Source organism: Eptatretus burgeri, chromosome 13 (genome assembly GCF_056783735.1).
Source record: "Eptatretus burgeri isolate ZD-2024b chromosome 13, Ebu_testis_v1, whole genome shotgun sequence".
Taxonomy (NCBI): Eukaryota; Metazoa; Chordata; class Myxini; order Myxiniformes; family Myxinidae; genus Eptatretus; species Eptatretus burgeri.
The window spans coordinates 27842484-27864064 of NC_140973.1; the positions used below are offsets into that span (position 1 = coordinate 27842484).

The 21581-nt window shown below is 42.0% G+C and overlaps 1 protein-coding gene across 5 annotated transcripts in view; it reads right to left on the minus strand.

The window, feature by feature from the left end:
• Positions 1-21581, minus strand: part of LOC147014133 (gamma-aminobutyric acid receptor subunit gamma-2-like) — a 221408-nt gene that overhangs the window by 91032 nt on the left and 108795 nt on the right. For all 5 annotated transcript variants that reach the window (XM_085851829.1, XM_085851827.1, XM_085851828.1 and 2 more), the window contains one exon: positions 419-639. In XM_085851829.1, the coding sequence (XP_085707955.1) occupies positions 419-639 (221 nt within the window). The remainder of the gene's footprint in view (positions 1-418; positions 640-21581) is intronic.

Genomic DNA, 21581 nt, shown 5'->3' on the forward strand with positions numbered 1-21581 from the left:
GCAATGGCTATGGTCGAATGCATTTTTAACATCGGTTGGGAATTTGCTGTGAGATTAGGAAATTTCCATAAGCTCAGCAATTTTGTTTCCTCCCTCAGGCATTCTCTGCCTTTTCCCATCGTTCCAGAATATTCAATGAAAATCGTGATATGAGCAGAGCAAACAACGACAGTCTGAAATTTCTCATGGTATCTTTATGTCTTCAGGCTGTAGAAGAATATCATATCCTTGCAAGAGGTGCAAAAAAAAAAACCATGCAAAGCAGAAATTTATTCAACAGTGTGTCTACCCTGCTTGCAAGCCATCATTCATATCGATGAATAAATTGAATAAGGATAAATATCACCAACTACATTTTAATCAAAAACGTAAACAACAATATCCAAAAACATAACCGATGTTTACAAAAATGTTATACCTGAGAGTGTAAAGCACTCGACCATTCTTCTCAATGCGGAGGAGTTGATTAGGTGTTGTGATCCAGTGGGCGTCCGCTTTCTTCGAGTTCCGGAAGAATGTGTCCGGGATCCAAATCTTCCCCACCATGTTGCTGTTTAACCGCAACACTTGCATTGTGCTGTTGAATCTCAACCTGCTGTCATACCACGTCTGTGCAAAGAAGATGTCGATTGTGTACTCCTGGAGGAAAAGGATCAAATAGTCGCCTTCAGCAGAAATGTTTGTATTTGCCTTTGTCTGTTTCAGGAGCAACCGAGCAACAGCCAGAAGTAAAAATGAACACAATGCAAATATAATAAAGAGGAAAACTGAGTGTCCAGGAAACATATGACAATTGATGGATTTAAATATATATTCTTTTTTAGGTAATTAAAAACTGAATATTTTGTTTGCGCAAAAGTGAATCCACACAAAGCAGTGTCGCACAGTGTGGGGTATGACTATATTGGTATTAAAGATCACTTTTCTGACCTGAATGGTTTTACTGATAGGGTGAGGAACATTATTCACCAACTTACTGACTTTAATGAACCACAGTGTTGTTGGCTAAAAATTTATGTTTTTAAAGCAAAAGAGGAATTGAAATGATGATTGGTTTGCCTTTGCTTGTCCACACTTGTACCATCATGGTTATTTTTGGTAGCCTCAACAATAATGGTGGTGGAAGCCAGTCACGGAAGCTTCAAGTAGATAACCTTATAATGCAGAAAAACGAGATGTAGTTTTTCTGCAAGAAACCCACGTTACTCTCGCATCCCAGACTGAATGGAAGTGCATAAGAAGGAGAACGGGGTACTTTAGTGATTCAAATTCTCAGACTGCGGGAGTCACGTTTTTGCTAAAGCCCCATTTCTGCCTGTTGCAAGTTTATTTTCAAAATATTATTCTAGGTCACTTAGCTTCCCTGGAATTTGTTACCAATATCAAGTTTACATTGCTAAATGTTTATTCATCCATTGGGACCATACTCTGTAAAGAGAGAGCGTCAGTGCTGCCGGAGCAGTCTCCTAGGCTGTTGCACAATACCGGATGGGTCAGCACTCCAATGCAGGATACTCAAATGTCTCAATCATCCCAGCAAGCTGGTACTCATTTGGCTGACCTCGGAAGGATGACAGGCTGAGTCAACCCCACCTGTTATTAATTCAACAGCCAAGCATGATTTGAACTCAGGAACCTTGGATCCCAAGCCTGCCAACCTAACCATTAAGCCAACACCAGGCATAAATGTTTATGCCCTTTGATATAGTCCAGACTGATAAGTCCTTTATGCTAGATTAGGATCCTATATCAGGCAAATTGATAGACAGGTGCATCATAATACAGGGGTGATTTCAACTGCATTCTGTAACTGAATCATGACCGGAACAGTGCAGAATCTCATCCTGAGTCAGCCAAACTGCTAGATGACTGAATAACTTTGGTTTCCATGATCTCTGGTGCTTACGAAACCCGAGCATTCATCAATTTACTTTGAGTAATGATACCAATAATCAGGTGTCCTAAGCTCGGTGTGATCAGTTCTTTGTGAACTTACTTTTAATCAATCTCTCCCCTATTGCTATCTATCGTTTACATTTGCTTCCAAATCGTGACTCGTTTTGGAAATTAAAGTCGCTGTTTTAGGGGTGCTTTTGAAAGTGTATGGTCCTGCTTGCATAATTGTAAACCCAGTCTCTAAATCAGCGGCTATGGTAGGACAACGTGAAGGTCCAAATTTGGGCTTTCTGAAAATAAGTTTTCCACCTAAAAAAATTTCTACCTACACAAGAAGAACAAGAGGAAGGGCTAAGTTGGAAAAATAAATCTTGCATATCCAAACAAATTCAAAAACCCACTCTGACCCACAACAAAAGCTCAGACTGCGGAGAAGAAGACCTTCCTTCGTAATATTGTCAATATCCAAACTCAAGGAGTGCTAATAAGATCATATGCTTGTGAGATCATATGCATTTTCAGCACCTTTACCATTTGGATGTGCCAACCCATTTTCTTTTCAAGAGAGTCAAGGCTAGTGGAAGAGTGAGAACACTGAACAGACCAGGATGCAACAGAACAAAAGGAACAGTAGAGAGAGGGGAAAACACCAACAGCATGGTTGATGGACAAAATAGAGGGAGACTTGGACAAATAATGTGTGGGTAGTTATAAAGGGTATTGGAGAATGCATGGGGTGGACAATATGGATACAAAAGCAGGCTCTCAGGAAGGAAAAACTGGAAATTTGGAAGGAAGTGGGCTTGGGGAAGAGGGAGCGGGGGGTAAACTGGGGTAGAAATTATCATGGTTTTGGATGGAGGACGATCTGAGATGGTGATGAACAGGTGCCTTGAAGACTTGGAGGGAACAATGAGATTGAAGATCAGAATGTGGAAGTTATAGTTTCACAGGTGGAAAAAAAGAGACAAACAAATGAGTGGAGGTTGTTGTTTGGATATTGTTTTTTTCGGGCCAGTCCATGATTACAATCCAGTGATTCTGCATTTTGTGAGTTTCAACAGAATTGGTGGATCGCGTGTGTCCTGCAGAAACCTAGGGGACAGGTGGACAAAGCATGGAAAGATCAGAAGGCGCAAGACCATAAAGGAGATGGTAAAAGACAGCGACCACAGACCTGTCATGGATGGGAGGGAAAGTGGTGGGCCCATAGACTCAGTTTCATCGTGGGAGATTCCAATAATCTTGATGGCCTTGATTTCCACAACGTCAAGCTGAGAAAGGCATGAGGCAGGGGAACCAGCCCAGAAGGGAGAGTAGTGCTGGATCAAGCTGCAGATGAAGGCCTTGTCGGTGGATTCAGGCATGCCAAGGAAGGACTTTGTACGGCACAGAATCACAAGTCAGCGACTGCCTTTGGAGGCCAACTTTGAAATGTGGTTTGCCCAAGAATGATCAAGACGAGACCTAGAAGTTTGAGTGACTGAACTTCCTCGAGAGGATTGTTAAGAAAGTATATAGGAGGGTTTGCCAGATGGTCCTTTCAGAGAGAGATAGTGAGAGTGTGAGATTTGTCTGGAGTGAAAGACATATTCAAAGTGTTTGACCACCTTGTGATTTTGTCATGGTCTGAAGAGAAAGAAGAGGCTGCTCCCAGTCTATCTGAAGGGTGAGGGATGTCATGGCAGAGGGTGCAGTGATTAGCAAAAAGATACAGGGGATTTTTCAGAGTCAAAGACATGGTTGATGAAAAATAGTAATAGGACAGGGCCCAGAACACTACTTTGGGGGACTCCAGCCTTAACAGGGAGAGGAGATTAAAGGATTCCATTGAGATGCACACGTTAGCTAGGCGAGTTGAGAACTAGTTTTTGACCCCATCTCTCAAAGGTGAAGAATCACTTTAAAAATTCTAATATCCAGATCTGTGTCCGGATCTTCACCAAAAATCTCATCAGTTTGTCCTTGTCACACGCCCAACCTGTCCACCAAATCTCATCTGAATCCATCCATAACTTTTTGAGATATCCTGCTCACAGACAAATAAACAGCCCAGACAAACAGTGGTGAAAACATAACCTCCAGCCGGCCACCTTCAGTGTTGGAGGTATGAAACAGACGTTACTTCACACATATCTGACATGTCAATTTTCTTTGCCAATAAATCAGGCTGCCATTCCAGTTCAGAAATTGAAAATTTTAACAAATTTGCCTCTATTAACCAATGAAAATGTTTTAAAATTAATTTTGAAACATACAATTCTTTGTGCTTTTACAGTGACTAGTCATAGCCATGAAATATGGCGTCAATACCCTCTCCCTCCGGCAGGGGTCAGTGGTTTCACCACTTCCTCTATTCCATATGTGCAAGCAATAATTGAAAGTCATCTCCCCACCTTCGTGAGGAAGGTGGAAGGGGGGAGATTGGTGTGATCTGACCCATCCATCCATCCATTGGGAACATACTCTGTGCAGAGCGTTAGTGTTGCCTAAGCCGTCTCCTTGGCTATTGGACACAATACTGGATGGGTTGCCACTCCGACACAGGATACCAGAAAGCTGGCACTCATTTTGCCGACCTCAAAAGGATGACAGGCAGAGGATCTGACCCTGGGTAGCCCAAACACATTTGAAAAATTTGCTGGAGATTGGCCAAGCTTTTTTTGATTCAAGAAGGTTCAAACATTATCACATACAGAGAATCAGCATATTTTGGAATGACCGATCCCTCATTTCTACGTGGGGCACCCTGCCAATTAGCAGGAGGACCTAGAATGGAAGTCGAGGAGGACTGAGCGGGGGCGGGGGAGTTGAGGAGGTCTAAGCATGGGAGTCGAGGAGGTCGGAGTGTGGGATTCGAGAAGCACGTTTGCGCATGTGCTGAGGGTAGAACTGAGTGGGTTTGGAACTGTGATATCCGTGTTAGAATTGAATGATTTTTGTGAAAAGCATTTACAGTATTTGTTACAAGTAGAATAAGCACAACTTTAAGGTTTGAATGAGAGCAGGACATAATGAAGGGGGCAGGATGGGGGGAGGAAGAGAAGAGGGAGGGAGTGAGTGGGGTGTAGAGAGGAACAGAAGAGGGAGTGAGTGGGGTGGGGATAGGAATGAGTGCCTCGATGGTGGGGAGAGGAGTCGAGTGTGGAGAGACAGGGGTGGACAAGGGGGAGAAGGGGAGTGAATGGAGAAAGAGTGGTGTGTGTCCGAGCACACACACAGGAATATGATAATAGGCTCGGGAGGTAGGTCCAGCAGGTCATCCCGGGCAGCGCCGCTGATTGATGACCAGGGAGTCCTGATCAAGATTGTATTAGCTCTGCCAGGCAGGCAGCGATCAAAAGTAAGGTCCGGCTAGGTAGATTGAATGTGGGATCAATGGAGGGGAGAGGGGTCGAGGTGGTGGAGATGATGTAGAGAAAGATGTTGGAAGTGTCGTGTGTGCAGGTGACATGATGGAAAGGAGAAAGGGCAAGGAGGTTGGCAACCTGTTGCACATGGGTGGGGATGCAAGGATTAGTGGTGTGGGAATAATAGTAACGGAAGAGATCAGCAAGCAGGTGGTCAGAGTGGAATGATGGGAGGGATGGGTAGTTATGTCATGGGGAGTGATATAGAGGCAAATTGTGTGTGTGTGTGTGTGTGTGTGTGTATGTCAGTATATGGGTCACAAACGTGAAGGATTCAGAACTGGATTTGGTGGTGGTAAGGAAGCGACAGCTGTGGAGGGTGAAGGACTGTAAGGCAGTGTTGGGAGAGCATGTTACCACCCAGCACAAGCCTGTCATGTTTGTGGTACAGCTAGTATAGCGAAAAGGAGGGAGGTTAGGAGCAGGGGGTGGAAGATTATTAGGTGGGGCAAGTGTCAGGGCAATGTCATAATAGAATACAAGTAGAGGATGAGGGACAGGTCACAAACATGAAGGACCAGGGCAGAGAAGCAGGAATGTTGAACCAGGAAGCAAGCAATGACAAGCTGGAGCTACTGTGTTATGGAGAGGGGATAGTGATGTTGATGGAGATCATGGAGGAGGAGGTGCAGACAGCATTGAAGAGGATAAAGAAGAGAAGAGCACCATCCACCATGTATTGATGAGGTGTGTACAGAGATGATAATTGCAGTGGGAGAAGTCAGAGTCAGTTGGACGAAGAGGCTGTTGAATATATTTATGAGAGAGGGTTCAATTCCGAATGATTGGAGGACAGAGTTAATTGTGACAATATGGAAGGGGAAGGGCATTGCTCAAGATCAGGGGAAGTACATGGGCTTTACGCTCCTGTCATGTAATGAAGGTGCTGTGGAGGATTCTGGACGGGAGGATAAGAAAGATTGTGGCAATGGAAATTGGAGAAGATCAGCAGAGGTTTAGAAGGCGAATTGGGATGACGAATGGGATGTTCATGCTGACACAGCTGATGGAGAAAAGTTTGGAGGTGCAAGGTGAAATGGCATTGGGATTTGTGGACCGGGAGAAGGCCTACGACACTGTCCTGAAGGAGATGGTAATGGTGACACTAAGATGGATGGGAGTGCTATAAGCAGAAGTTAGGCTGGTGGAAGGGATGGACAAGGGAACAAAGGGAACAGCTTTGCTTGGTCCTAGGATGTCTGGTTCAATGTGAGCATTAGTTTGAGGCAGGGAATGCTCTCAGCCCATTCATGTTTATCATGGTGATGGAGCTGGTAAGCAGGAAGGTGAGCTTGAGGGGTAGTATGGGGGAATATGTATGCAGACAATCTGGCTGTTGTGGTAGAGAGTGAACGAGAGATGCAGGAAGTGCTGGGGGAGTGGAAGGAGTCATTTGGGAAGCATGGGCTGAAGATGAGTGCAGAGAAGACAGGTGATGTGAGTCAGGCAGCAGAGAAAATAAAGGAATATCAGGTTCGAGTGGAGGGAGATCAAACAGGAAAATAGGTTTGAGTATTTTGGAGAAACAGTGACTGGGGATGGTAAGTCGGAGGCAGATGTGTGGAGGAGGTTCAGCTGAGATGGGCTGGCCATGAAATGCAAGCTGAGATGGGCTGGCCAAATGGTGCGTTTGGGGTAAGAGAGAATGGCAAAGAAGGCAGGTAGGCTGAGGGAGCAAGGTTGGAGGAAAAGGGGTAGACCAGGGTTGAGATTGGAGGATTGTGTGAGGAGGGATATCCGTAAGGTAGGGGTGATTGGAGAGTGGACGGAGTTGGCTGAGAACAGAGGGAAGTGGAGAAGTAATGTGGTCGAGGCAGGGCAGAATCTTGGTGCCATTGGACCTCACCCCTTATAAAGCGAAGTGGAGGAGAAGAAGTATTGTATTTATTGAATTCCAAACGATGATATTAGTTTCTTTTTAATGTCACGTTTGTTTCAATCTGACATTTAAATTGCACAGCCTTTCGCCCATTCCAATGATTATTGCCAGTGGCGGATTAACGCACGGGCACGCAGAGCCCGTGCCCAGTGGCCCCAAACTCAACGTGAGTCCCGAGCTCAACGTGGGCCTTGGGCAGAGGCAGCGTAAGGGCCATGAAACCCATGCAATTGCATGGGGCCCGAGATAACTCGGGGCCGGCCACACATGACAGATGGTGGTTCACAATCTTTTGAGATGGGGCGCAGTGGGATCTCACTTTACCAACAAAACATAACTTGTGAGTGGTGATAACCACAGCACAAAGGCAATGCTCCATCCCAAGGGGAAAAAAGCATTGTGACGTCATGAATCAATCTCAAAATATTTTCCATGATGTTGAACTAGACAGGACTTTTACAAAATTAGGGGGTGAGGTTAGATTCGTCGAGAAAGCAAGTGGAATAATAACCACGTTTAATGTTTACAAATGCAACAATAATCGCAATACACACAATTTAATTAATTCCTAATATTAATATCGATATTGTTCAACAAATCCACACTACTGTTTATTGTACGAACACAAAATACAAACAACCCCCCGTTAGTAAATGGACTAACCGATGCACACGGCGAATGTTACGGTTTTAAAAATCAGATCACCTGTCCCAAGGATGAACAAAAACGACCCAAAGTGGTGCTGAAAAGCGAAAAAAGCTCGACAACGGCGAAAAGGATGAAAATCACCCGAAATTAACTTTTTCCGTTACACAAGTGGCAGAACCAGAAAAGGGTCCTCGGTCTCGCACATGTGCCGATGTGTGTTCAATTACCATTCAGCTTGCTATCGCTTGCCAAGCCAGCCATTCCTTATAAATGGTTTTGTTGGACTCCTTGCTTGAGTTGCTTAAGCCACTTAGCGAGCACTCTACAAGAAACATTTAGCTCTTCCTCGAGACTCATAAATGTGTACAAAAAAAAAGAACATAAAAGTTTGGTAACTGAACACACCCCTTGAAGTGCTGGGGCATGTTCCATTACCAATCAGCATGCAGAGCACTCGCCATGTGGCTTAATTAAGCGCTCCAACAAAATGGTTAGTAAGGAACGGCTGGCTTGGCAAGCAATAGCAAGCTGATTGCGAATAGAACACCCTAACATGGCATTTTTTTCCCCAAGGGGGAAAAAGGCAATACAACATGGGAGTTCCTCCGGATTTTTTTTGCCGTCAAGTCGAAAGCAACATCGCCTAAGCAATGCAGAAAAAACACGGAGTCCTCTTTTTTGGACGAAAATAACAAGGAGTCCTCTTTTTGGGGCAAAATGACATGGACGGAGTCCTCTATTTTGGGCAACAACAACAAAAAAAAACACTCATCATTCTTGGGCCTTGTGGGCAAAAATAACATGGAGTCCTCTTTTTGGGGCAAAATAACACGAAGTCCTCTTTTTGGGGCAAAATGACACGGACTACACTTTTTGGGGCCTTTTTGGGCAAAAATAACACATAGTCCTCTTTTTTGGGACAAAATAACATGGACGGAGTCCTCTTTTGGACAACAACAACAAAAAAAAACTCATCATTCTTGGGCCTTTGTGGGCAAAAATAACATGGAGTTCTCTTTTTGGGGCAAAATAACACGGAGTCCTCTTTTTTTTGGTGTTTTGAGCTGAAATATTTTTTGTGTCCACAGCCCCAAAAAATCTTCATCCACCTCTGAAAATTGCATTGCCACATAGAGTAGATGTTTGAGACAGTTTAAGCACAACAAAACAACAAGCAATTTACTGGTTATTTCGAATGATCTGAAGCTACTGTGGATAGCCAATGTGCTCGAGAATGCTTTTAAATTACCTTCCTTTTATCATTTATCGTTTTCTTTCAAATAACTACTTTTAGTTATTGTGAAGCCACTGAGATATACATTTACTTGATTTCAACAAAGATGCATCAGAGGATCGGGATGGTAGGTAGCTTGGTTATTACAATGTTAATATGTATACAAGTATAATATAGTACATGTCGTGTCAGAAAATAAAACTTTTGATGTAAAAATGAAATTATTAAATAGCATGTGAATGAAAAACAGGAATGAACGGTTGAACGATGTGTGAAATCAACAGGGTGTTGATCGAAGTATGTTGACATTTCAGGCATGAACCTTTCATCGGAGCAAAGATAAATGGTTGAATGGCATTTCATTACCCCCGCCAGAGAGGGTATTGCATTTGGTCCGTTTGTGTCTGTTTGCTTGTCTGTACAGAATGTATGTGTATGAATTACATTAGACCCTTAAGAACTCCAAGACCCCTTGAGACCCCTAAAACACATTCCACCCTTTACAACCCCAAGTCCCATTAAGAGCACAAAGACCCTAAAGACTACAAAGACCCCTAAAACTCTTAAGGCCCCTTAAGACCTCTAAAACCCTTTAGAACCCAAACACCCTTAAAGACTCATAAGACCCTTTACACCACTAAAACCCTTAAGAACCTTAAGACCCTGAAGATGCCTAATACCCTTAAAGACCCCTAAGACCATTTATACCATAAGACCCCTAAGACCATTTATACCATAAGACTCTTAAGATCCCGAAGACACTTTAGAACCCTAATACCCTGTTGACCCCATTACACCGTTTAGATCCTTTTAGGCCCTTTAAACCCCAAAGACCCTTAGACTCCTTTCTACCCTTTGGACCTTCACACCTTTCAGACCTTTTGATACCCTGAAGATCCCTTTAACCCTTTTTATATATTTTAGAACCCTTTAGACCCACTCAGACAATTCTGATCATTTAGACCTTAAATTACACTCTTTAGATCCCTTCATCCTTTTAAGACCCTTTCAATACTTTTGACCATTTCTACCCTTTCGACCCATTTGGACATTTTCAGACCTTTCGACCGTTCAACCTTTCGACCTTCAGACCATTTGACTTTTGCAACTTTTCAGACCTTTGACCTTTACACATTTACAATGAGACCTTTCCTTTAATTCATCCTTGCATTTATTTGCCACACAAAATACACCACACAAAACAACTGCTGGCGAGGATCTGCAATGTCTAATAGATCTTTCTTGTTTATTTCGAGTTTCCTTGTGTATTTTCAGTCTAAAGATGACCACATTTTGTGCTAATTCATGTGTTTAACATCGGGCATTTTCACAATGTATTTGATGAGGTCGATCGAGCCACAATCGACTATCGTTACTCTATTAAAGAATGAAATATCTCCAAATCATTGGCGCTCAATAGAGAGAGACAGAGAGACACTCGTGTTATTTACATGGCTGTTATTAAGTTATCGGCTCATCAAGCATTGCTCTTGGTGCTTAAACAACTGAGCCAGACGATAGCAATACTCAAATTGAATTTGGTTACTGTCTTATAACTTCGAGTTGCAGGTTACTGAGGTTATTACGAAAAACAGCTCCATGAAATCACTGAGGATGCAATCACAGATGTAATAATGTGACACCCTGATAGTTTCACAAAACAAAATAGTCTGCATGTGACATATGGCATGACATCAAGATATTTTTGCTGTTGTTACTCAATAGCTCATAGCATATGTTTTGGGATCTTAATGACAGCAAAACGAACTGTTCTCTCATTTTATTTCAATTATGTATTTTTAATAGCTATTCTCTTCCTCCAGCTCTGATGGCTAAAACACCTTGAATTCAAAATATTCAAACAGATTATCCAATGCATCTCGTTCCCACCCGCCTTGTCTTTGCTTCTGAGACTGATGTCGCACCTTTGGGGTTTAATGTATACCTCTTAGTAATTCAACAAATTAATAGCTTTGTAGCACCAGTGGTGCTGAAAAAAGTACCACTGGATTACTATAAATTGCACATTTCATTATTTTACCACCCACAAATTAATGTCCCTCCGCATTATTTATTTTCGTATATAGATATAGGCCCCAGACACGTCCCAGTGGTAGTGTTTCCGTCTGTGTCAAGAACTCCATTCCTCACAGTCCATTACCCACACTAACTCCTTCGAGCCCTCTGGAATACCTCTGGCTGTGTCTATCACTCCGCAACCACCCAATGTTTATCTCTGTGGTGCACCGTCCACTGAATGACGATGGCTCTCTATATACCTCTATTTCTCCTAACATGGATCAATCTGTAACCATTCATCCCAACTCTGTTATTCATCTGAGGCAATTTCAACTGTTACCATGCCAGCTGGCTGAGTATTGGTTCAGCAACAACCAGCCATGGCATTGCAGCAAAGGCCTTTTGCAACTTTGTGGATTTGACTCAATCTGTAAACCTCCCAACACGGATTTCTGCAACTGGTACGTTCTCCCTCCTGGACCTGTCAATGACTCACTTTAGATCCTATTTATCCTGTTCCTCCTTTGTGCCTCCTGGCTCCTATGACCATGTTTTTATCAAAGCCCATGTCTCTGTCTCCCAGGCTATTGTGAGGGAGCATCCCCAATACCGCATAATATGGCTGTGTATCCAGATCAACTGGTATGGACTGCAATCTTCCTTCTCACAAAAGGATATGGCTGCCATATCGACAGCATCTCAATTGATGTACTTTGGAATACTTTCACAAAAGACTAATTTCTCTCATGCACCGGTTAATCCCATCCTGCCTAAGGCTTTCCTATCCATCCTCTCGGCTCTGATATATCGAATCCCATGGATAGGTTGTTGTAGTCAAGCAGCTTGCTTGCTATAAATGGAAGGATAACCCCACTGTGGGTGAATTTGCCTCAATCCGTATGGCTCGCAACAATTATGTGTCCCTCCTATGGCAACCCAGAAAATATAATCTTACAAATCTCAGGGATGTTGGCACTTTGTCAAGTCTGTTTCTGGTGTATGTTCAAGATAAGACAGAATGTCTCACTGAGATACTTGCTTCTAAACCTCATGTTCCCAACCCATCCTGTACCAATCCCCTTTCCACCCCGAACACCTGCTGTCCAATGGACTTTGTATCCTTATTAACCAAGAAGGTAAATAAAGTTTGTTCCTGCCTTGATCCTCCTTCAGCAATGTGTTCAGATGCCATCAATTCCTCTGTTCTCAAATTCAGTTCTGCTGTTCTTGATTCTCGTCTGTCTGCACTCTTCAGGCTCCTTCGATTTTGGCTGCCTCCTGTCTGCCTGCAAGTCATTAAACATCACTCTGGCCCACAATAATGGTGCAATTGCAGATGCTTTCAAGGTTCAACTGTAGACTCAGAAGCTTACTTCCATTTATAAGTAAAGTCATGAAATCCATCATTGCTGCTGATGTAGTCTTTCATTTTTCAAACATCCTGATATCTCACAATCAATGTGAATTCCAGCCTGGTTCCTCAACTATGGGTGTGCTGTTTGCTCCTCTCTCAGCAATGCTTGTAGGCCCTGAATCCTAAACAAGAAGTCAGGACAAAACACATCAATTTATGAGATTGTAAGCATTCAAAAGAGTTTAGCATCCTGCTCAGCTTGCCAAGCTTGCTGCTTGTGGCATACTAGGCCACCTCCATACCGAGTTGGAGTATTGTTGGATCTCTTGCTATTGTGATCCTTTTGGCTGGTATTGGTTTACCCCTATTTATTTTGTGTAGTTTATAGTGGCATGCCTGTTTGGAAAGTATGGTCAGGTATTCTCAGGTGACCTATATCTCATCTTGAACAAACGAGGCAAGTATTTACACTGAAAGCTGTTTAATATTTAATGTGGAGCTTTTTTTGTATTCAATGTCTCTGATTCATAAAGCAAGACGGCAACAATGTCGTTTTTGAAAATCATCAACTTTTTTTGTACTACAATAATCTCTGACTTCCAGAATGTTTATACAAAGCGAGGATAGCTATCGGGTTTTGATGTCAGCAGTGCATTTATCATTTTCACTGAATAAGCTGCCCAGGTGGATAAACATGTGAACAGCTGTCAAAGGATCATCTTTAAGGTTAATGTTAACATCATACTCAGCGTTTGTTGACATCACTTCTGTCTTAGTTTTGCCATGATGTAATTCACTCTTTTTGGCTATATTTGGAAGATTATTTATTTTCACTGCGTGCATTGTTCTTCGTAAGACAGATACAATCCAATCTGCATACTCTTCCCAAAGATCAATGCCACGAAAGAAGCAGTCTTTCGGAAGATAACACACTGGGAGGTTTGCTATAGTCTTTCCCAGCGGCAGACAGGGTAGGAATTTGCAGTTTGGCCAAGGTGTCAGCACACAATGACCTTCTCTTATGAAAGACACCATGGGATCTTTGGCATCCACTAGCGAATACCAAAAGCAGATGGGACACCCAGGTTAACGTCCATGTGAAAGAGGGCACACTGATTGATATAACACCCTTCCTACAAAGCACCAGATTGACAGTTTATTGACAGTCAGGAATCAAACCAAAACTATACATCTTAAAGACTGCAAAACGATACCTCTTAAATGCTACTTCTGAGCTATCCTTTCAGCCCCGTAGAGCAGATATCATCTGTAAAATCCAAGTCACCAAGATGGTTGTTGACCCATGCTATAGCTGTTGTTATTCTGCGTGTTTGTCTCAGAACATGGTCAATTTCCATTCTTAATGCTGGCAAAAGTATGGAATCCTGTCTGGTCCTTAATCACATAAAACCAGTTAGACAGTTCTTGAATGATTTTTCACCTTGGGCATTGTGGTACATCTGATAATTGTTGAGCAGAACAGAGCAGTTTTATTGGGCAGTCCAAATATTTGGAGAATCTGCCACAATGACTCCCTGTCCATGCTTGTGAAAGTTTATTTAAGATTAGTGAAATTTAATATCACTTTTACCTGCTGTTCATCATTCTATTCGATGTTGTTTTGGAAGATAAAGATTTGCTGTTCACGTTTTTATGTGGAAAATGGCTTGTGGTTCCCAATGTCAGAAATCAATGACATCTTAGATTATTTTTTAGGATATTTGAGCAGAAGAGTTTCTCAGCTGAACAGATATTCCTTATTATTCAACCAATTAGAAACCATATGTTCCACAATTCATTCCTGCTATTAAAGTAGCTTTTTTGATTACTTCATTTTCCCATAACAGCTTGATGATCATTCCTATTCCAGTCTTTTAGGATATGCACGTTTCATCCCACATCAGGTTAAAGAAGCTTGCTGACTGTTTCAAGTCACATGATGATCGTTCCTTATCCAATCTTTTAGGATATGTTTATTTTTCCAACATCAGGTTAAAAAGACTCAGCAGTTTCCAAGTTACTTTCTCCAAGTAACTTTAGTACTTTTGCAGTATTCCGGTCTTTCCTTTGCTGATCTGTTCCTTCTTCATCTTGAAATTGCTGCTTGGAGTTGATATTGGGTGATTTTGTCACACATGACCTCAAGTTCTGGAACTTTTTTCCATGGAGTCAAACCGTTTTAAGTGTGCTGGTCTGTTGTAAGTGTGATTGAAGCGTTCTGCCTATCTTTTTTCATATTCTGGAGTGGGAATAATTTCTGCATATTTATTGTTTAATTGCCCTTTCTGAACTGCCTAAAGTCTCCTGCAAACCTTTCGGGTGGCAGTCCTCATGTCTCCTCCTGGTGCAGTCATTTCAGCCTCTCATGCCTGTTTGTCAATGTAATCTGCTGTCTTTCTATCCTGAGTGCTTTACCGTTTCATATTTTTCTTTTCTTTGTTCTGTTTTTCCAGTGCTGTGGATTTGAGTACATTTGGCCTGTTTTCACACGATTCATCCCATGTGCAATTGTTTTCGCCTTTTGTCATAGCTGTCCTTGGTGTGCACTCTGGTCTGTTATAATGATGGAATGCCTCAAATAAAATCGTTCAAAATGGTCAATAATGACAGTTATTGATTAATTTACTAATGGCAAACATTATAAACATCTAAGCAAGTGGAGCTTCTCGGCAACATTGAAATATTTTCCATACACATTGGATTAAGGCATGGACAAGATATGCAGGGTCATCATGAAGAATGTCACCTGACTATAAAAGGCAACGATCTTCATGAATTAAACTTCTTTTTTATCATAGTTAATTAATCAGAGAATTTAATTATTTTCCTCTTTTACAGATCCTTGACAGGACAATTTTAACCTTTACACTTTTGTGGTTTTTGTGGTCAAAGATTGTCATTGTGCACCCTGAATACTTAATGATATGATAATTTCTGGATTAGCACAATGATCATTTCTACATCTATATCATCGATTGACAGGTAAGATGGAATGAAATCCTTATAAAAAGGAACTAAATGACATGTCCTTGGGGTCCATATAGTGTCATGGACCCTTCAGATCTGTTAGAGCTTTCAGTCAGTTACGTTCTATTCTCCGATAAGGAGGTTTAGACCTGCCCAGAGCAGTCTCTCAGTAAACAATCAGTTGGGTGGATGGTTATCAATTGTGGTCCCAATAGTACAGGCATACTCTTTTTGATGGGTACGATAGGATCTTTAACACCAACCAGTAAATATAAACTTGCTGATGAGTCAGCTTGGGGAACCTCTCTTTTGAAAGGACACCATATGATGCAATATAATGAAGGTATTGTTGTACCTGCAAAGCATCAGGATGACCGTTTGTATTCGGAACCTTTTCCATTGCAAATCAAACCCAGATGAGACAACTCCAAGTTCAATACATTAGTTCTAAGCTTCCCAAGGTATATGCCAATTAGAGTTTTATCTCAACAATAAGCCAATTTTTGAAAAAAAACATATGTCAGGCATTGGACTAATTATGAGCCTTTGGATGTCGGTGTTAGTTTTGCTTGAGAAATTTAGGCTTTATCAGCACCAATTCTCTGGTCTTGCTATCTCATTTTTCCATTTATTCAGACAAGGAATAAGCACAAGAGCACAAGTGGCATAATTTAATTATCGAAATATGAACATTACAACTTTTAAAATCATATAGATCAGGACTCGTTGTTCTGTTGTTGTTAGATACGTTCATACAATTCCAAAAGACAACACCAAAGGTTAAAAAAAAAGAAGCTGATGTTGAGATGTTACCAACTGGACGATGATTATGTTACATTTTTCTCGATGAAAACAAGACAGATAAACACCCAAATGCATAAAACGTGTATGTACACTATTTTCACGACGGTAATGTGCAAAGCCAAGTTGGATAATTCATAAAATAATAGTGAGTGCATGATGGCGGACATTATTGGGCAACCTTGATTAGATATGCAGGTGCTTTTCTTGGAACACAATTCGGTTTATCATTTGTATTTCAAAAGTAAATCATTTAGCAGTTCTATTAATGACAATTAATGAATCCGATCTCCTTACCTACGGAGAGGCTCACATCAAATACGAATGTCTTGCACATACTCCGAAGAGTTCTTTAAGTTCCAATATTATTATCTACACAGTTACATAAAAATTCACCTTGTGTTATATCAAGGTAGACATCGGGTGGTAATAAAACAGCAGGGAATACTGCCTTGCTGTTTTTAATCATAATGTTCTGTTACCGCTTCGGTGTATTAAAACCAATTTCAACCAATGGTCTCATCTGTGCTTTTGGATAGTTTGGAACCAGTGAATCTTAACCTCCTCAGGATACAAAGAAATATGCTTTCTCTTTTGCTTAAAGACTCTTGTCATAATTTTCATTACCAATAGCAAATAAAGATGAGGCAACCATTGTAACAGGCCACCTAACGTGGTGTGTATTGAAAATCCGCAAAGCGGTAAAATTAAAAACTCACATTCAAGTTAACCTTCAGAAATTTATTGAAGCCAATCAGCCAATCCTCCCATGATGTGCAAATTACTCCCTTTCATGGTGGAAGTGTGGAAATATATTAAGAATGATTGAATGTGTGTGATTCTAAATGTACGTGTTCTTTATCCCGGCTGTCAGGCTCTGTCGTGGATCATTGGTCAACATAGTGCACTGGGGATGGGTTACAAGAGGCCAAACTAAAGGATTGGACTTTGTAGAATTAGTTAGGGAATTAATTTAGGATTTGAACAGGGTGGTGGTGATAATGACCTACTCTTTGTGAAAGGCACTGTGGGATATTTAATGCAATCAATGGGTGCAGACGGGTCACCAGATTAACATCTCATCCAGCCGACTGTGTATTCAGTAATACAAAGCCTAACCTGCAAAGCACGAGTCCAACAGTTAAATAGTCGTGCCAAGAATCAAATCGAGACTATCAGCTCAATGGCGAGTGAGCTCCCTCTGCACTATGGTGTCATACTTTCAACATTCTTATATTGCCACCATGAGCATATCAATAGCCAGTTGCATTGTTTTCCCTCCAGTGCACACTTTTTCACCATGTGTGTATATCAATGAGTCAATTAATTAGTTATGCATTTGAAGCTCGATTCAGGATTTGGAAAAGTCCTTATTACAGGAGGTGTTATGTACAATTCAACAATCTTGCAAAAACAGCACGAGTCCACCAGCACGAGGAATTGGTGAGCAATCGTCTCTGTGCACATGGTGTCTCACTTTAGCTTTTTTCTGACAGGGCAAGCAATGTTCCAACTTGCTCAAACACGTATGTATCAAATCATGTGGTTTGTTTAATAGCATAACAAAATTTCATCAATAATTAAAACTTGATGCAAGGATTCTCAGCAAGTCACTTCAAAATTTCAGCACTGCCCTGCACATTGGTGATTACCTCTGGCCAGAATCCCTATGTTTTTGTGAGGGATACTCCATATATAAATGATGGTCCACAGGTCCTACTACACCAGCTAGCAAATAACATTCCGAATAGTTGTGTTAACAGGCAGAGGACAATGACTTACAGGAGTAAGTACACTAGTGAAAAGTGACACACGAGGCTACATCAGAGGCGTTTCCTGTTGATGATGTCTCTGGAGAGATGTGATGTTCATGAGGTTGGTTAGTGTTAGGCATAAATTCATGGTGTAACAATACATCCAGATAATCCTCTATGTAAGCACTATGTGTGGGCAAGCATGTACGCATAATACACACACATGCATGTACACGCAATGCACACACAGATACTAAATGTTTCAACATCATGAAGTTAATGAATAGAGCAGGAGTTAGACATTTCCTTCTTTTCACGTTAGGGTTTAAAATTGCAAAGACAAGGATCATTGGCCTAACAGAGAAAGACATGCTGTTGTGGAACTGATTTTTGCAACTGGTTCAGTCGTTAAAGCTGCTCAAAGAGAATTTAAACGTCAATTATGTGTGACGAAGGCGCTATCTGGAAATAGTATTTGCAATTATGTGAATACTTGTTGGAGTGAGAGTATTGTGGCGGACCCGGCGCCGTGGGGGAACCACGAGCAAGTGTCTGTCTGGGGTTCCTCTCCGGACTCACTAGGAATCGCAGGCCATCGCACACGAATAACTTTGTATTATTCGACCGCAGGTCGCTAATCGACTGACAAAGCCAATAACTTGACCACATGGCTTAGGGTCTTCCCACTAACAACCGTTTACCGAAGAACACGTGACCTCTATCGGGGAATCGCACCCTCAGTACATACTTGCCTTATTTAGGTTACTTACAGGATCAGGTGAAGCCGAGTGGAGCTGCCAAGTACGTACCAGCTATTTAACAAATTATTGGGGAATAATGCTCCGACTAAGCTATGGTGCAGGCCATGCCAGACCAATGAAGGAAAAGACAAAAACGAGCTGGGAACATTTCTAACAAAGACTTTGATTTAAACCAGGAATGAAAGTTATGTGGCACAGTGTGGGATTTATTGCAAATGTACAGCAGGGAAAGCAAGGAATTTGTGGGGTGCAGTAAAAGGCAAACAATATTTACAAAAGACACATTGCAGAGTTATACCAAATATTTTTATACAGTCTTAACTTATGCTACGACAGGTACCATCATGCGCACACACAAAAACCCGAAGAAAATTAGAGATATCTCAGAGAGACAGAAGCAGTTGAGGATTAACGACCTCTCAATACCTGGCGCGGCCGACAGACCTGCGCAACCCAGAACGCTTAGGAAAGGGGAGGAGGGAGAAATACTGAGGGTGTCTCGGATGTGTGTTTGAGAGGTGCAAGTGTAATGCAACGCAAGGCGTGGCATAGTGTAAGAGGATGAATGTGAGGTTTACGTCAGTTTGGTTCACTCTTCAGGTCACTCTTGGTTTTGCTCTGAAAATAAGTTTGTCTGGCTTGCCTGCATTGATTGCTCTTCTGCGTCCACAGTAGATAACAGATAAATGGTAGAGAAAGATGCGTTAGAGAAAAGATCCTATCATAGATCGTGCAAGACTCTGTATGTGTAAGTGTCGCTGCGGGATGCAGTCTAAATGAGCGACGGTGAAATGGAAGCAGTCCCGGTTCGCAGCAGCAACGCATGACTCCATGCCTGGTCACGCTGACTCTGACGCTTGTCTTTGCGCCGCCTGTCACGTCGGTGAGGTCCGATGTCTGGCGAGCTATGGCTTCTTCTGGCTCCTTGCTCATTCTGTCCCCTGGTGATTCTGCTCAGCTTTGTCCCTGGCGATCTCTCGGTGATATTCTTCAAATGAGCGCTCTTTTTTATTATTATGAGCACCAGACAAGGGGAGGAGCCAAACATCGGATCAAAAGAGGCTCTTAGCGAAATTGAGCTTCCCGATTACTGCATAGCAGTCGTAGCCATGCCCCACCAGGCCCTGAATGTGAAATCCGGCTCAGTCGCTCGCTAAAGGCCCGGTCACACCTTGACGTTTTAGCCAGCGATGGCAACGTATTAAAATGTATGTAAAACGCTGGCTTACGTTGAACTTTTGATGTTTTTTTTTAAAGATTCGGACGTATTCATAGCGACTTGGTCTTATGTATAACGCATTGATAACGGACACAGAACGTTTCGTTGTGTTATAGATAACTTATACCAATGAATGCTGAACCTGTTGTCGGCCGACACAACCGATGCCCAACGATAGTCTAACTTAGGCATAGCGCGTTGCACGCATCGCCGACGATGTCGTGACGTAGCCTATTAAAAGGCTGACGCACAACGATTCGAATCATAACTGCCGTAGAAATGGAAGTGTCAACATCGTGGTCACACCTTGGCGATCTTGCCAGCGTATGTCGACCTAAGAAAAATGCGTCTAAAACGTTGGGGGCACGTCAAATACGGTATGAGTAAGTTTGGTATACGTGAGTAGAACGCTAAAGTACGCTATCATACGTCGTAATAAGTAGAGTACGTCAAGAAATTTTAAGCATGTTCAAAATTTTACGACGTACTTGGCGTATGACACACGTTCCGCATGCGATGGGGATAAGTTTTACATACGATATGTGGACTGGACGCTTACACACGTCCACAAAGGCTACTTATAAGCTACTCATAAGTCGAAACACGTCGCGGTAATGTCTTTTTTACGCGAAACTTATTTCTAACTTATGTTTGACGTGCTTTGAACCAATTCTTTACGTAGTCCCAACACACATCGACGTATGTAGACGTATTCCAATGACGTCTTCCGGTCGACAAAAAAAAATAAATGAACGTGTTTCTAGCTTACAACTGCCATATAAAGACGTGTTCCCAGCGGTTTTGGGAATTGGTATATAAAAATGCTGCTCATAAAAGGGGAACCCAACAGTGTTTTCGAGTCCTTTTTGAGTCGATGTCCATGTCAGCAGTAACAGTATCAGTATCAGTATCAGTATTAGTAGTAGTTTGTTCATGTTGGCAGTAGTAGGTGAGTGTGATGGGGAGGGTGTGGGTTATGATGGATCGTCCTTGCGTCCGCGTGTCCACGGGTAGGAGACATCTTTTCACCATTGTTCGAAGTTATTCGCGGCTAATTTTTTATGGGGCTTTTTCAACAATGAGCTATAGCTTGTTTTTACGATTTAGGTCTATTCATAACGGGTTGGACAAATGCACAATGAACTAATAATGTGCATAGAGCGCTTTGATTACTTATAGATACGATATACCAACGAATAATTATCGTGAAGCCGGCGTTCACAAACTATGCCCAACGATAGCCTAACTTATCCATATCGTGCGGCAGTTTATCTTTGCCAGTGACGTGGGGTTTGCTATTCATAGGCTGCCACTCAACGATTTAAATGGCTGCATCTCTACTATTGAAAGTACATGCTTGCGCTCAACAATTGGATTTTTTTTTACACTCAACGACTTTTAAACGATACCACTCAGCTATTTTTATTGTTCACAATGAACGATTTAAATTGCTGTCACTCTCCTTTGCTTTTTGATGCTGGGGTTTTGAAATTTGAAGCGTTTCTTCTGAACGTGTTAAAACGCTCAAACTCGACTATTTTAAATAGACGCTGCCGATGGACAATTGGAATCATAACCAAGCTAGACATCGAAGTGTGAACATCCTCGTCATGCCGAGGAAGTTTGAAGAATTCTGCAA